Source organism: Crocuta crocuta, unplaced genomic scaffold, assembly GCF_008692635.1.
Source record: "Crocuta crocuta isolate KB4526 unplaced genomic scaffold, BGI_CrCroc_1.0 scaffold118, whole genome shotgun sequence".
NCBI classification, from domain to species: Eukaryota; Metazoa; Chordata; class Mammalia; order Carnivora; family Hyaenidae; genus Crocuta; species Crocuta crocuta.
Window position 1 is genome coordinate 1178939 of NW_027551558.1, and position 15609 is coordinate 1194547.

A 15609-nucleotide genomic window follows, 5' to 3' on the forward strand; every position below is an offset into this window, starting at 1 on the left:
GCTAAAGTGCAGCATGAGTAGTGACCTGCTTTGATAACACCACTGTCTGGCAGGGAGGTGGCAATAATCTCCCCATGTTATAGATGGGGAAACTGAGGCATAGGACAATTACGTGACCTCCTCCAGCACTTAGCCTGATACTCCATGTGGTGTGGAGGGACCTGAAGGAACCCCAAGGATGCACCTACCCCACTTCTTAGCTTCAGTGTAGACTTTTGGGGACACTTGTCCTGAAACAGTGTTTTATGTTGAAGCAGCCCCAATGGGGTGCCTACAAGGCAGAGGGGCCAGGAGGTTTTGTAGAGGACCCCTACTTTGGGCATTGGTCCTTGTTGGTGGGTGATCAACCGGCTTCTGGTCCTCCTGTTTGGCCCTGCAGTGAGAGCGCCCCTTCTTCTTGATGACTGTGACCTGGCTGATGAGCATGGTGGGCCCGGGTGGCTGCTGGGCAGCTTGTCTGCGTTGAAGCATGTGCAGTTTGGGTGGTTGGAAGGCCCGTTCTCTGTCCCAGCAGCAGCGTCCGGTCCAGGCCAGGGTGCTGAGTTTGCAGGGCCTGCAGCCCTCCTGAGCCAGAGTGGCTGGTCTTGTACCTGCACCTGTCTGGCTCACCTGCCCTGTCCCCCACCACTGAGCACCGGCACCTTCCTGAGGCCTCTAGGGCCCTTGCCCAACTCACGCCTTGTGCTTCAACACCTCCGCCCCTCATCTGCCTACCCAGTCTTCCTCCTCCCCTTCCACACTCCCACCTCCCCTTTCTCACACACCCCACTGTCCACTCCCTTCTCCTTCCTCTCTACCTCTCCATCTCCCCGCTTCCTCACTCTCCACCTGTCCCCTTACCCCCCCTCCTGCCCTCTTCCCCATTCACCCACCTAGTCCATCCTGCTTGCATCTCTTTCCCTCTCTCCCGGCTCTCACCCCAATTCCCACACAGGTGCCCCTGCCACACTTACCCCCCCCCCAATCTGGCTTCTCCCATATCCCCCTTTCCTCATGTTTTCCTGGACCATGCCATTCCCGACAAACGCGTTGGGTAGAAGGCTGACATTTTCCAGGCCTGTTAGGGTGACCTACAGACACAGCCATTCCACAGGATTCTGTCCCTGTGGATGGCCACCCCTCCCTTAGGAAATCATTGCATTGGTCACAGGGGTATGGCACACCAGGCTGTAGTCTAGGTGATGCCAGTGGGCACCGTGGTTTGAAATGTCCCTCCTAAACCCCTCCCATACCTTCTTTCCTTCTCCATCTCTTCAAATACAAAATGAAAAGGCCACTTAAAACCATCTTCAAGGGGCTCCTGGGTGGCTCAGTCAGTTAAGCATTGGACTCTTGGTTTCTGCTCAGGTCATGATCTTATAGTTCATGAGATCGAGCCCTAGAGCCCTGAGTTGGACTCTGTGCTGACAGTTGGGATTCTCTGCCCTTGCCCTCTCTCCTAAATAAATAAATAAATAAACAAATAAAACTAAATAATTTATAAATAGGAAAATAATGTACTCAATGTGGAAAAACAGAGAATGAAGTACAACAATAAAATCAGTCTTTCAAATTTTATTATATTAAAATATTTTCCCATATAGAGGTAGTGATTTCTCTTTTTTTTCCATGACATCTTTCTTTTGACCCTCAGTAAAGTTTTGTAATTTTTTTACGTAGGTTTTATTTTTTGTGAAATTTATGTCTATCAAGTTTCTCTTTAGCATTTTAAATAAAGATCTAGTAGCAAATATATTTTTTAAAACATGTTTATTTGTTTCTTTTGAGAGGGAGAGAGAGAGCACGCATGAGCCAGGGAGAGGGAAAGAGAGAATTCCAAGCAGGCTCCGAGCTGTCAGCACAGAGTCCAACACAGGGCTTGATCTCATGAACTGTGAGATCTTGACCTGAGCCGAAACGGAGTTGAATGCTTAACTGACTGAGCTACCCAGGTGCCCCGACATAGCAGCTTTTTTTTTTTAAATGTTTATTTTTGAGAGGAAGAGAGAGAGAGCAAGTTTTTTTTTTTAATTTTTTTTTTTTTATTTTTTTTTTTTTTAAATGTTTATTTTTGAGAGGAAGAGAGAGAGAGCAAGTTTTTTTTCTTAATTTTTTTTTTTTTATTTTTTTTTTTTTTAAATGTTTATTTTTGAGAGGAAGAGAGAGAGAGCAAGTTTTAACAGCCAGGTGCAGAATTTCCCCCAAAGTTATATTACATTTTTTAAAAGTTTCTCCTTTATGCTTTGTACTGATCCTTACATATACACATTTTCTTTTTCCATCTTGTTCTTAATCATAGTTCTACTTTCAAAAAATGGTTACTACACCTTTATGTGTTCTGTCATAGTTTCACATTCCGGGTTTGGTCACATGAAGGCTCCTTCCTCCATTTAGAAGTTGTGGTGAGGAGTCTGAATTGTCCTTTTCTTCCTACCTACTTAAAACACACAGACACACACACACACACATACAAAAAACAAAACCTTTTCTTCTGGATTACTTTGCCTTTGGCAATCTAAAAATAGATCCAACCATGCTTACTATCAGACCTAATCGGTGATGCTCATTGGAAGTCAGTTGAAAAGGAAGCAGAGGTGTTGCTTGTCAGTTTTCAGCAGATTCATCATCTATTTGGGCAGCAAATGTTTATTGAGTGGCCTGTTCTGCTCCTGACTTCTGTTTCCACCGTGAAGTAATTGATCAGAGGGCAAGAGCTCTGGGTCTGTTTCAGGGAGAATCCTGAGAAGTGAGGTCTGTGATTATGATTTAAACTTTGTGATCTGTAACAGTGATGGTAAAGGCGTGCTTTCATCTCTCCTGCCCATAGCCCTGATGCTGGGCTGGGCTCAGAAGGATTCACCCTTTGTTGCTCTCCTTTTTCTTTGGTGAATCTGTTTCTTCTTTTTGTCAGAAAACTAAGGGGGTGCCTTTATTTGGTAGCCTCAGGGGAAAGTGATTTCCATTGTTGGAGAGAAAATATTGCCACATTTCCTTAAGTGAAAAAAAAGCAGAAGAAAAGATACGGCAACTTTGTATCATGCTAGACATCTGCTGGTATCTGTGAAGTTGCAGGGGTACAGAAGGGGAGAAAGGAGAGTCTGCTTTTTTTTTTATGTTTTATTTATTTCTTTTTTTTAAAATTAATTAATTTATTTCTGAGAGAGAGAGAGAGACAGTGTGAGCAGGGGAGTGTCAGAGAGAGAGGGAGACACAGAATCTGAAACAGTCTCCAGGCTCTGAGCTAGCGGTCAGCACAGAGCCCTATGCGGGGCTTGAACCCACGAACCATGAGATCATGACCCGAGCCGAAGTCGGACGCTTAACCGACTGAGCCACCCAGGCGCCCCAGGAGAGTCCGCTTCTTGTCACGTGTATTCATCTCCAGTGACTTGAAGAATTAAAGTGCATGTTTGCTTTCTTGGGTAGTCTGGAATGCGTCTATCTTTTTTTGTACCTGTGTCTCCAAATTCGATGTTACTGTCTAGTGCATATTAAGCGGTTTTTGAATGTTTACCTAATTGAATACAATACTATGCACTAGATCCTTGAGAATATGTTTGAGTGGAACATGTTTACAAATTTATTGGCTCCGTTTGTGAAGAGGCAGAAGTTATTTTCTCAGGTGAAGATTTGGGAACAGAATGTATTTTAATTCCAGCTGCAAGAAATGCACACATAGTTGTTATAAGTATCATGGTAAATATGTTATCTTTCTGTTGATACACTGGTGTCTCTGAGTACTGACTTGAATTGAATCTGGAGGCAACCAAGGTGTTCAGTGGTTAAGGGTAATTTACAGTTTGGATAGTAAGGTGCAAAGGGCATTGATACATGTCTTTTGGGGGTCTAGTTTTAATTCGTAATTTTAACATCTTAACAGTATAGAAGCATTTGGAAGATCCCACTCCCTGCTCTTCCCCCTTTCACTTAACTGTTTGCCTTCCTGTCAGTTACTTGTTGGCATTGTAGATGTATGTATGAATCACATAGATAGTTTCCTGTGCATTATGTGCTCAGATAATATATTTTGGTATTTTTAAAAGGTAAATGATTTTATACTATAGACTTTCTGTGACTTCCTTTTGTATTTAATATATGGAAAACATCTTTCAATGCAGAGATCTCATTCAAAAATGTAAATGGCTGCCTAGAGCTCAGTGATAGATGTATGTATCATAGGCTGTCCTCATTTAAATTAAAGGAAGGCTTTGTATGGCTGAAGTTTTCAGTGGGAGAGTTCTTTCCCTTCAAACTATTCTTGAATAAGAGTGACACCCGTTACAATAACTCAATATTTAGAATTTTAAAGCTTTACTTTAAAGACTGTCTTGGGTTTTCAAGGTCAGGGTATGGAAGTTACATTGTAATTTTCATTCTGCTACAGTGTTTTTGTGGGAGAGTAATAGATAGGATGGATAGATAGGGGCCTTGACCTCAGTGACCTTGGTGGGGAGGTGGAGACAGAAGCAGGTAAATGGCTCTGCAGTGGTACCAAAGAAGGGTCAGAGAGGGCATCTGAGGGACGGTAGGGCTTGGAAAGACCACAGAAGAGTGTCACCTGACCCAGAGCAGTGGAGGGCTGGAAGGGCCTCTATGAAAAGGGGAAGAACAGGGCCAAGATTTGAAGTCCAAGCAAGCACAGTGCACTCAGACATCAAGGTTCAGTGTTGCTGTGCAGGGGGAGAACAGGAGGGAGCAGCGAGTTGTGGGAGGTGAGGCTGGAGGGGGCTGCAGAAGGATCCGTTGGGTGCCCTGCCCAGGACGACAGGCAAGGAGAACCTTGGGATTGGCTTGCATTTGGTGAGGGCACTCCTCCTGAGCCTCGTGAAACCAAGGGAGGGAGCGCTAACCCCTTTGGGGAGAAAGTCAGATGCCATGATTATGTAAGGACTTTGCTGTGCAGTGAATGTAACATGGAGGCTCTATCCCTAAGTGTGCTGGGTCAAGCTCATAGGGACCCAGTCCTAAACAAACTTCATCTTAGCAGCACCTTGGTTACTATCAGACACGTCAGACCAACTATGATAAGGCACTGATTATTTCATAATTGAGAAGTGCAAATATGTTAGAATTCCTTAGACATTCAGTGGGGTAGGAAGTATGTTGAGAACTGTGCTGGCCTGTTCACGACAGGTGATGGAGGAGTGGAGGCCAGGGTACTGGGGATGAGCCATGCATCCTGCATGGCCGGCATTGGTGGAGGGGGGTGGTGTATGTGTGTGTCCTGTGTAACCCTTCACATGGTGGGGGACAGTGGAAAGAAATTCTGGAGATTTTTTTAAATGTATACTTATTTTGAGAGATAGAGCAGGAGAGGGACAGAGAGAGAGAAAGAGAGAGAGGGAATACCCCAAGCAGGCTCTACTCTACCAGCATGGAGCCCTATGTGGGGCTCGAACTCACAAACATCGAGATCATGCTCTGAGCTGAAATCAAGAATTGGACACTTAACTGAGCAACCCAGGTGCCCCGAAATTCTGGAATATATATATACATACACACGTGTATATATATATATACACACACACACATATATATATTACATATATATTATATATAATATATATATATATTCCCACACTTCTACTTCATCCTTTACAGTGTGCATGTACCTATATAGGGAGCACATGCTCAGGACTTTTGTTGTTTATTTTTGAGAGAGACAGAGAGTTATCAGGGGAAGAACAAAAAGGAGACACAATCTGAGGCAGGCTCCCAGCTCTGAGCTGTCAGCACAGACCCAATGTGGGGCTCGAATTCACAAACTGCAACATCATGACACAAGCCGAAGTCAGACACTTAATTGACTGAGCCACCGAGGTGCCCCATGCTCAGGACTTTTTGATGTTTGGAGTGGGCAGTCAGAGTCATTTGGAGAACCTAGGGAATGCTGAGCAGGAAAATGACAAAGCCAGCAGCTTTCAGGGCAGGACACCTGGTGGAAGCAGTGCCACGTGGAGATGGGCGGGAGAAATGGGAAGACAGCAGTGAATACAGGTCTGCAGTGGCCAGAGCCCAGGAGAGGGGCTGGCGCCTGGATGGAGTGAGGCATGAGCTGAAGGGATGTGTTGGGGTTGGCCAGCTCTGGGAAGGAAGGGAGGGCAGTGGAGAGGAAGAAGGGGCATCTAGAGATGTGCTACCGTGGAGGCAGTGTCCACAAAGGGTTTACTTTGACATTATTTGACTCTGTTGTCCTCTTAACAAAACATGGGGTATCTTAGGATGTGAACGTGGGAGAAGATCAAAGGGAGGCTGTTTCCTGCAGAGCTTCTCAGATTGTAGGGCAATTGGCATCACCTGGAGCCCTTGTGAAACCCCAGTGGCTGTGCCCCACCCCACAGTTTCTGATCTGAAGCCCTCTGTGGGCCTGAGGCATTTCAGACAAGTCCCCACAGGATGCTCCTGCCACTGCTTGGGGACACACTTTGTGTATCCTGTTCTAAACAGCCGTTTGTCCTGTGCACCTATGGAGAGTCCCTATGGGAGAGAGTTTCTCTCATCCAGGCTTTAAAATTTTTTTTTTTTTACATTTATTTTATTTTTGAGAGACAGAGTACAAGCAGGGCAGGGGCAGAGAGAGACAGAGTCTGAAGCAGGCTCCAGGCTCTGAGCTGTTAGCACAGAGCCTGATGCAGGGCTGGAACTCACAAATGGTGACCTCATGACCTGAGCTGAAGTCGGATGCTTAACCAACTGAGCCACCCAGCCGCCCCTTATCCAGGCTTTTAAAACAGAGTAGTAGTTTCATGAGATGATAATTGAGTCCATAGTTTTGGATTTCAGGTTTTTCTCACTTACCAGTTTGGGATAATTTAATAGGCCACCCTGTGCTTTGTAGGCTGTGATGCTGCCCTACCTGGAAGGGAGAGAAGCAACTCAATGTTCCTTCCAGACCTAAAAACATATTTCACACTTTCTTCTTGCAAGTTGTAGAAATTAATAGAAAAGTATAAAAAAGTCTTCTGTGAATACACTTGCATTAGTTTTAAACATGTATACAGTTTTTAAAAGGTAAAAAATATTGGTTCTAATAAGTTTCTATTCTCGCTTAATATCGACATTTTTACAGTTTAAATACTCTTTAGAGGACTAGATGTCCTCTGCAAAGCCCAGGGTTTCTTGCCTTTTTTAAAAAAAAAGGAACTTCTTGGGGCAAATTTTTTTCCCATGGGAATGTTGGTACGCTTTTATTAGGTAAGCCTGTGAGGAGATCTGAGTCACTTCAAGTGTTTTACAGCTGAAGTTCGGGACCTGCCGGCCGAGACTGCAGGGAACTCAGGGCAGGCTCTAGAAGGTGTTGTCCCTGCAGCCTGGCCTTGGGGAGGGCCCAGAAGAGGGCTAGTGTCGCAGTGGGGTCCCACAAGCAGGTGCCCTCCAGAGACCTGTGACACCTGCCAGTTACTGGGGTCTGCTCGGCAGAGTAGCCTTTTCCTCTTGGGCAGTTTTCATCCTGTATAACTGCTTCAGACAGTGACAGGCCAGGCCGGCTGCCCAGCGTTCATTGTTTGGACCTAGGCTCCTTCAGGTCAGGCAAGAGGCAAGGATCCCCATTCAGTGACTGCTCCCCTTCGACGTAGGACGCTGCCTAACCCCGAACACCAAATTTCATTTAGTGGGAACTGGAGAATCTCCCTCTTTCTGCACATCCCCCTTTCTTATTTGATGAATTAAAAACAGAAGAGTATCTCCTAATTTGAACCTTCTGATCCATTTAAACAACTCTTTAATACTTTTCTTATTATGAGAGTAATGCATAAAAGAAAAAGTAATGCATATTCTAACCGTGTTTGAAAAAAAGCTTACCCAAGGGGGTCAGATAGTTGCTGTGTTCTGGTACTAGGATCGTTGACGTTCATTCTTGTGAGCAAGGGTGCGTCTTTCCTTGGCACAGTTAATGTTTTGTTCAGGTGGAGGCGGACAGCCTGGATGGTTGGGGAGGGAGGGTTTCCCCACGACTGAAGCCCTGACCCAGGGTTTTACCAAGGCGATGAGTCTGTGCAAAGCTGTGCCTTCGATCTGGGGAAGGGTGCACATGCACTTGGTAGGGACCATATCCAGTGGTGAGGAATTAAGCCCTGTATCATGGGTTGACTTGAAGTCTGCCTCATCGGCTGAGGACATACTTGTCTGTTTCGTTTCTACTTGTGTTTTGCTGCTTAACTAACCTGTTACTTCAACACATAGTGGTATAAAATAGCAACTATTTTATATGCTTACGTAATAAAGCAGTGGGTTGGGAATTTGAAATGTAGATGGCCATTCTCTGTTTCACAGTGTCTGGAACCTCACTTGGGATGGCTCAAACAGCTGGGGCTGGAGAATCTACTTCCTGGAGGCTTCTTTGCTGTGCCAGCCTTTGCCTCTGAGGATGGGCTCAGCTAGGACTGGCTGTTAGCACCGGCAGGTGACCTGCCTACCTGTAGGGCGATCAGGCCTCTTCCACAGTGGCCCAGGGCCCCCAGAGCCAGGGTGCCAGCACTCTCGGCAGAAGTGCACACTGTTTATGATCAGCTCCAAAAGCCATACTGCATCACTTCTGTCCCCTGTGCTGGAGCTGGTCACAAGTCCACAGGTTCAAGGGGAGGATGCACAGACCCCACCCCCCAACAGGAGGCTTGTCCAGGAATTTTTGGACAGGTTTTATACTGCTACCAGGGAGGCACTGGGTAAAAAACAATGACACCATACAGCTTTGGAGTGAGCACTCGGCACGGAGTGAGTCACAGCTCAGACGAGGCGTTCTGTTGTAGTTAACATGCTCAGAAAACCTTGAGAGGAACAGTAAACAGAGTCACAGCAGAATGCGTGCAGCAGTGTAGATGTACTTCAGCTTGGCTGGAACTTCCTCTGCCAATAATACTCATTTCATATGAGCTCCAGGTGCCCGGTACTTGTACCAGGTTTCTGATTCAATGGGCCTCTAACTTAGAGTTTTCTTGACCTGAGCAAACAGGGACGGGAATTGCTGCTCACTCTGCCGACACGCGGAGCATCCTCAGCACTCACGTGGGCTTTGTTGCCGCCCTCAGGACGCCATGACCTCAGTGGTACTATTTTAGCTGGAGCACATGCCACACATGGGGGCTTTAGGGTGGGGTTTAGCTCAGAGGACAAGACAAGAGAAAACCAAAGTCAAGGTGTCTTTTTCACTAGAGATGGGGCTTGACTCTGGGGCTGGAGAAAGAGGCCTCACGCTGGGAGGTTCTGGCAGAGCGAGGGCTGTCCCTGGCCTGGTGACCTCGAGCAAGGCCCGTGTGAGCCCTTGCGGCTCCCATCTTCAGCTGTGGAATGGAGCTGAGAGCATGGCCCTGTGACTAGGAGCAATGAGCAGGGAAGGCCGATGTGGGGCAGCCGGTGGAGGTACTGGCATTACCACGCTTCCTGGTCACAGGCCTGAGCCTTGTCATGAGGTCCCCAGGGCTGTGGCCACCACCTGGCTGTGTGCAGCAGTCAGTGCCACGTTCTCTGGAACCTCTGACATTCGAGTCACAGGCAGGCGTCCTGCCTGCACCTCTGGCTGGTGCTGGCCTTCCCGGCTCCGGGCCTCTGTTTCTACTCGCCTAGTGGACAAGTTTAGCCTGGGTCACTCCAGGATGCTCCCAAGGGTGTATAAGCAAATCCCGAGCACTGTCGCCTCTGGTGTTCTGTCGCCTCACCCCTCCCTGATACGCCGCTACGCCGCCCATCCCCTCCTGTCCTCTGCATTCTCCACCAGTCTGCCCATCACGCCCCTGCTTCCTCTTAGGCCTGCATCACACTCTGAGCTGATCACCCACTAACCAGAGCCCCGCTGTCTTGGAATGCTAGGAAGGGGACCCAGAGGTGCCCGATTTGGTTCATTAGCAGAAAATCCCCATAAGGAGCTTGTCAGGAAAACCCTCATGGACCCTGTGACCTACACCTTCGTCTTTCCCTCCCCAGGGTATTTCTGCTACCCTTGCCCCCTGCCCCTTCCTTTGAGGCCTCCCCTGCAGAGGCCAGTAGACGTCCCTGCCTGGATGCAGTCCGCATCTTCAGGGTTCACTGACCTCTTACCCCTGCTCCGCTCCCCAGGACTGGGTCGATGGCAGTCTTCACCTCTCTGGTGTGCATATGCGTAGGTAGCTTTTCCCTGCAAGGACAGGAGCGCCAGCACTGGGATGGCACCTAGCCATCCTGGTATCTCTTAGAGCAGGGAGTGATAAACTGCTTGCGAGCCAAATCCAGCCCACCCTTGAGCTGAGAAGGCTTTAACAATTTTTACACGGTTGAAAAAAAGGCAAAAAAAGGACTGCTATTTCATCACATATGAAATTCACATTTCCACGTCCTTGAAAGAAGTCGCGTGGGAGCACAGTCACGCTTCTACGAATTATCTGTGACTGCCCACACTGCAGTGGCAGAGTTGAGTAGTGGCTTCAGAGAGCCTCTGGCCCACAAAGCCTAAAATATTTATTCTCTGCCCCGTTACAGAAGAAGTTTGCTGACAACTCCTGCCTTAGAGCTGTGATTCCCAGTCCTTTGGGAGAGCTTCTCCTTTGTTCTTTCAGCAAATATGCAGTGAGCACTGAATATTAGGTGGAAGCATCTCAGAATCCTAGAGGAGAGTAGTGAGTGAAACTGGCTTTGCTGTCTTGGAGCTTCCATTTCCTGGCTGGAAACCTATAAGCACATAGATTTATAGATAGATACATTGAGTATATTGTCTGGTGATAAGTGCTATGAAGAAAAAGAAAGCAGGTTGAGTATGGGAGGGAGGAAAGAGGGGGGAGCACCATTAGTAGACTGGTCAGGAAGACCTCACTGAGAAGGTAACTTGAGCTGATACCTGGATGAACTGAAGGAGGCAAATTAAAGAGGCATTTGGGAGAAGAGTAAGTTCAAAGGCCCTGAGGCAGGAGGAACAGCCTTGGCACATTGGAGAAATTACAAGGGATCAGAGTGGCTTGAGCCTGGAACTGTATAAGCAGATAGGGTGAACAGAGGTGAGGTATGGCTGTCGCAGGTCACCAGATCCCTTAGGGTGCAGGCTCTCTACCTTCCCCAGGGGGCACTGGAAAAAATACAATGCCCAGACTCCTCTTCAGAGATTCTGATTCAGGAGATCTGAGATGTAGACCCTGTAGGGCCTCACAGGCTCTGGGAAGCCAGATTTGATCCCTTGAGACTGGAGAAGACAGACCCTCACTCCACTCTCTCCCTGCCCTCCTGCTAATTCTTAGCCATTGTTAGGTCCCAGAGAACCTTTTCAGTCAAAAGGGCACCATGAATTAGGAACATTTGCTTCAAGATTCATACAGTGCTTGGCTTCTAGCAGGGGCTCAATACGTAAATGCTTGCATTAAAAAAAATGCTTATTTATTTGTTTTGAGAGAGAGCACAAGCAGGGTAGGGGCTGAAAGAGAGGGAGAAAGAAAATACCACGCAGGCTCTGCACTGTCAATGCAGACCCCAACTTGGGGCTCGATCTCACAAATCATGAGATCATGACCTGAGCCAAAATCAAGAGTTGGATGCTTAGCTCACGGAGACCCCCAGATGCCCCTACATGTTTACATTTTTAAAAAGGGACCTACATTTATGCTGATGACTGTCCTCTTCTACTGTGGTTTGTGGGCATGCCGTTTCTCCCCACTGCCCCATCTTTGTAGCACTGTTTGTGATCTGGGTCAGTTCTCCATCATCTTGTGGGTGGCTGGGGTTCAACCTTTTCCTGCATGAGTGGGGTCAGGCTGTTTCCCCTTGTGGTTCCACGTGGACCATTACTGCTTCTTGCCCACTGAGCATCACCTCCTCCTCTGGCCCGCCTCTCTTGGGGTCCTCCCTTCACCATACAGGTGAAATTATGCGCAAGGTCTAGCCCTCTACATCTGCAGGCACCAATTTTGTCGGCTGGCTGTGGTTTTTAGTAGTGGAAGTCAAACTGCATACATATTTTCTTATTTGAAATTGTCATAACTGTGTTGCCATGTTACAATGTATTTTCATAATTATATTTTTAATTGAGATATAACTGACCTGTAACATATAGTATCAGTTTAGTAACATAACAACATAGAATGTATTAGTACATATTATATAAGTTTATATATATGCTACACTATATATGCATAGCATATATTATATAAGTCTAGTTACCATCCATTACATCACATATTTACACATGTGTGTGTGTGGTGAGAGCTTTGAAGATTTATTCTTAGCAACTTTCACTTATGCAATACAATATTATTAACTATAGTCACCATGCTCTAAATGACATCCGTAGGACTTTTTTATTTTGACTACCTTCACCCATTTCACCGATACCTACCTGCTCACCTCTGGCAACCACTAATGTATTCTCTGTATCTATGAACTTGGATTTTTTTGTTTTGTGCTGCTTTAACATTCCACATATAGGTGAGATCATGCAGTATTTGTCTGACTTATTTCACTTAGCATATAGTGCACTCAAAGTCCATCCATGTTACCTCAAGAGACGGGGTTTCCTTTCTATGGCTGAATAATATTCCATTGATGGGCATTTGGGTTGTGTCTGTGTCCTGGCTATTGTCAGTAATGCTGCAGTGAATGGGGGAATGCATATCTCTTCCAGTTAGTGTTTTTGTTTCCTTGAGATAAATACCCAGAAAGGGAATTGCTGGATCATATGGTATTTCTATTTTTAATTTTTGGAGGAACCTCTTAACTGTTTTCCATAGTGGCTGCACCAGTTTACATTCCCACCAACAGTGGATGATAGTTCCCTTTTCTCCACATCCTTGCCAAAACGTGTTATTTCTTCTCTGCTTGATAATAGTGATATTTTACAGCTTTCTGATTTCATTGAATGGCTGTATCATAATTTATATAGTAGTTCTCCAATTATCAGATAATTTATCTCCCTCCCCCTTTTTAGTATAAATAAAGCCATGATTTGTGAAAGCAACTTTCCTGTCTATATATGTATATCCTGAGGATAATACTCAAAAGTAAGATCACATGGTCCAAAGGTAAAAGCATTCTTTTTTTTAATGAATAAGGACTGTGGTATGGACTTATTTTAATTTCTCCCGTTTCTTGTTTTTGCCACTCTTAGTTATCACTGTCTTTTGTATTAGTTGCTTATCTCCTTTGATGGAATCAGCAAAATGTGATTTTGGAAATTAAGTCCTATTCTGTAAATATTTATTAAACCCTCCTATGTACCAGAAGATGACAATAAGAAGGTGCCTCAGAGTAGGTACTAATCTTCATGTCTTCCCTAGCTCACAGAATCACCATCCCTGGGATGGGCAGGGCCTTTGTCTTTGCCCTCTCTCTTTCCCCAGCACCTAAGAGCGCCTGGCCCTTAGGAGGCGTTCATCATTTGGGGAGTGACTACATAAGAGCCAAATAGGACTGCGTGCAAAATCTTCGAACCACTCATTCACGGAAAAGCTTTCTTTATTAAATAATCCTCTTTTCCGTAACTTCATGTTTGCTCACAGTCTAGTAGTATGTTTTTAAAGTCAGCCATGGCAAAACTTCACTGATACAGCTGGGGCTGATTTATGCACATTTACCGAGCACCAGCTGTGTACACATGATAACTCGCCCTCGAGGTGTCTATAATCAAGGAGGCAGGCCAGCCGACAAGAAACTATAAGTGCTGCGAAATGATGGACTTCCAGGTGAAGTCAAGCCATGGCATCAGGCCATTATTTAACTTCTCTGGGTTTTGGTTTCATAGAGATTTAAAGGGAAAGGTTGGACCGAGCCCTGGGATCTTTCAGGCATGCAGTTCTTTGATTCTCCTGACTGGCTTTCCTCAACCTTTTGTTGAGGACATACTGTTTATCAAAACACAAGCACAGTTGAACTCCAGACCCTACAAGAGGTATTCTAGAATTAAAGAGAGGTATAGGATCCCTTTTCACTTACGTCCTTTAAAAGTGTGCATTTTGTTGCCTTTATGAACTGTGATTGAGATTTCTTAGTAAACTTGAAAATATTGGTTAAATATTAAAATTCTGTTAGTTGGAATTCTTGAATGTCACGAAGTTAAATATTGACCTATTTTCTTCTTCCTTCCCTTACAGCTGTTTGGGGCAACTTCGTTAATATGAGGTAACTCTTTTTAATGACCTGGATGTTGTGGTGGGGTTTTATAGATGCATTTCAGTTATTCCATGTAAACTGGAGATGTCATGGCTAATTGAAGAATATTTATAAAATGAAACGGAGTCTTTTTGCTATTCACACATCTGAGCCTTGTCTTTTTTCTTATATTCTCGAGGAATACATCTGATTTTACTGCTTACCCATTTTTACTGGTTGGCTTCCCTGCATTGCCCACCTCAGGGCCCCTTTCCTCCTTCTGTGCACAGTAAAGGGTTGACCCTGGCTTTTACACTGCTAACATGTACATTGTGTTTCAGGGTAGCTTGAGCAAGCATACAGGGGGCGTACTTTCCCAAAGCCTTTTGAAAAAGAGGCCATCTTAGGGAAACTGGGGCTGGCCATTGGCCCTGGGAGCAGACCATGAACGCTGAGGCCATCTGTTTACCTCAGGATTAGGCCCCAGGAGCCTTCCGGCTGAGTGTGCATTATTTGTGCTTCATGATAAATGTAAGAGGGACACTCAGAAGAGTAAAACCCTTGTGTTTATATTCCAAAAAAAAAAAAAAAAGTAACAAGCATTCATTATAAAAACAAATTTGGCACTGCTAGTGCAGTTTTACGTTTAGAGAAAAATTTGCTGCACTCTGTACTTCTTGGTAGTGAAAATAAAAGAGCAGCAGCCACAATTGCGGTGTCGCGGTGAGCTTGGAATGTTGAATGTCCCTGCAGGCGGCTACTAGGGTAAAGGGTTGCTGTGTCCCCACCAGGCTTTTCATATTGAGTAGATTTTGCAAGGCCGGTGGGGCGGTGTTGATCTGATTCCCACCGCCAGGGCAGGAGTGTCTGCTGACAAAGGCTTCTGTGTGTGACTAGGAGGGGTGCTCAGATCCCATTTAAAGGAACTCTGTTTTTTTACTTGGAAAAGCTCCATTTTGCATTAAAACCCCAGGAAAACCCAGCTGAGAGACTTGGACCCCTATAGACACACTTCCTGCCTCTAATTTATAATCCCATGTTTGGTGTAACGTGCAAGTGAGATTATTTTAGTTGCGTAGAAACAACCCTTGTGAGGTAGAGGTGAGGGGGTGAGATGAATTTGAGATTTCCTCTCCTCTATTGTCTTCCGTTCCTCTGGTGCACCCCCTTCTGGAGGGAACAGGAGCCTGGGATTGCTGTTTGGGAAGGGGAGCGGTGGGATGGTCTGCAGACTTTGGTGTGTATTGTGCTTTGTTCACAAATAAATCTAGAGGTCATCCAGCCGTTCAGTGGATCTCAGTTTCGTAGCTTTCTGCTCAACAGGTCTATGCAGGAGAATGGTGAACTCAAAATCGAGAGCAAGATTGAAGAGGTTAGTTCCTTTCCATATTTTGTTTCTATTTTTTCTGTTATATTTGTCAATATCAGTTCCTTCACTTGTGCCCCTATCTTTAGTGTGGCAGCTTGCTGCTAATACACAATTTGGAAAACATATCCAAAATTTACCCCCTTATTTAGAGGAGACTTTCTGTCTATTACGCTGTGGATGCATCCCTGTGTGTGTTTGTCTGTTTTATCAAGGTGTGATGT

General features: G+C 45.6%; 1 protein-coding gene across 4 annotated transcripts in view; it reads left to right on the forward strand.

Moving 5' to 3' along the window:
- UXS1 (UDP-glucuronate decarboxylase 1) overlaps positions 1-15609 on the forward strand; it is a 92681-nt gene that overhangs the window by 12339 nt on the left and 64733 nt on the right. For 2 of the 4 annotated variants that reach the window (XM_077749300.1, XM_077749301.1), the window contains exons 2-3: positions 14022-14049; positions 15343-15391. The exons of 1 other annotated variant lie outside the window; for it this stretch is intronic. In XM_077749300.1, the coding sequence (XP_077605426.1) occupies positions 14022-14049; positions 15343-15391 (77 nt within the window). Of the gene's footprint in view, positions 1-14021; positions 14050-15327; positions 15392-15609 lie in introns of all 4 variants that reach the window. One more of the 4 variants, XM_077749299.1, reaches the window with a different exon arrangement.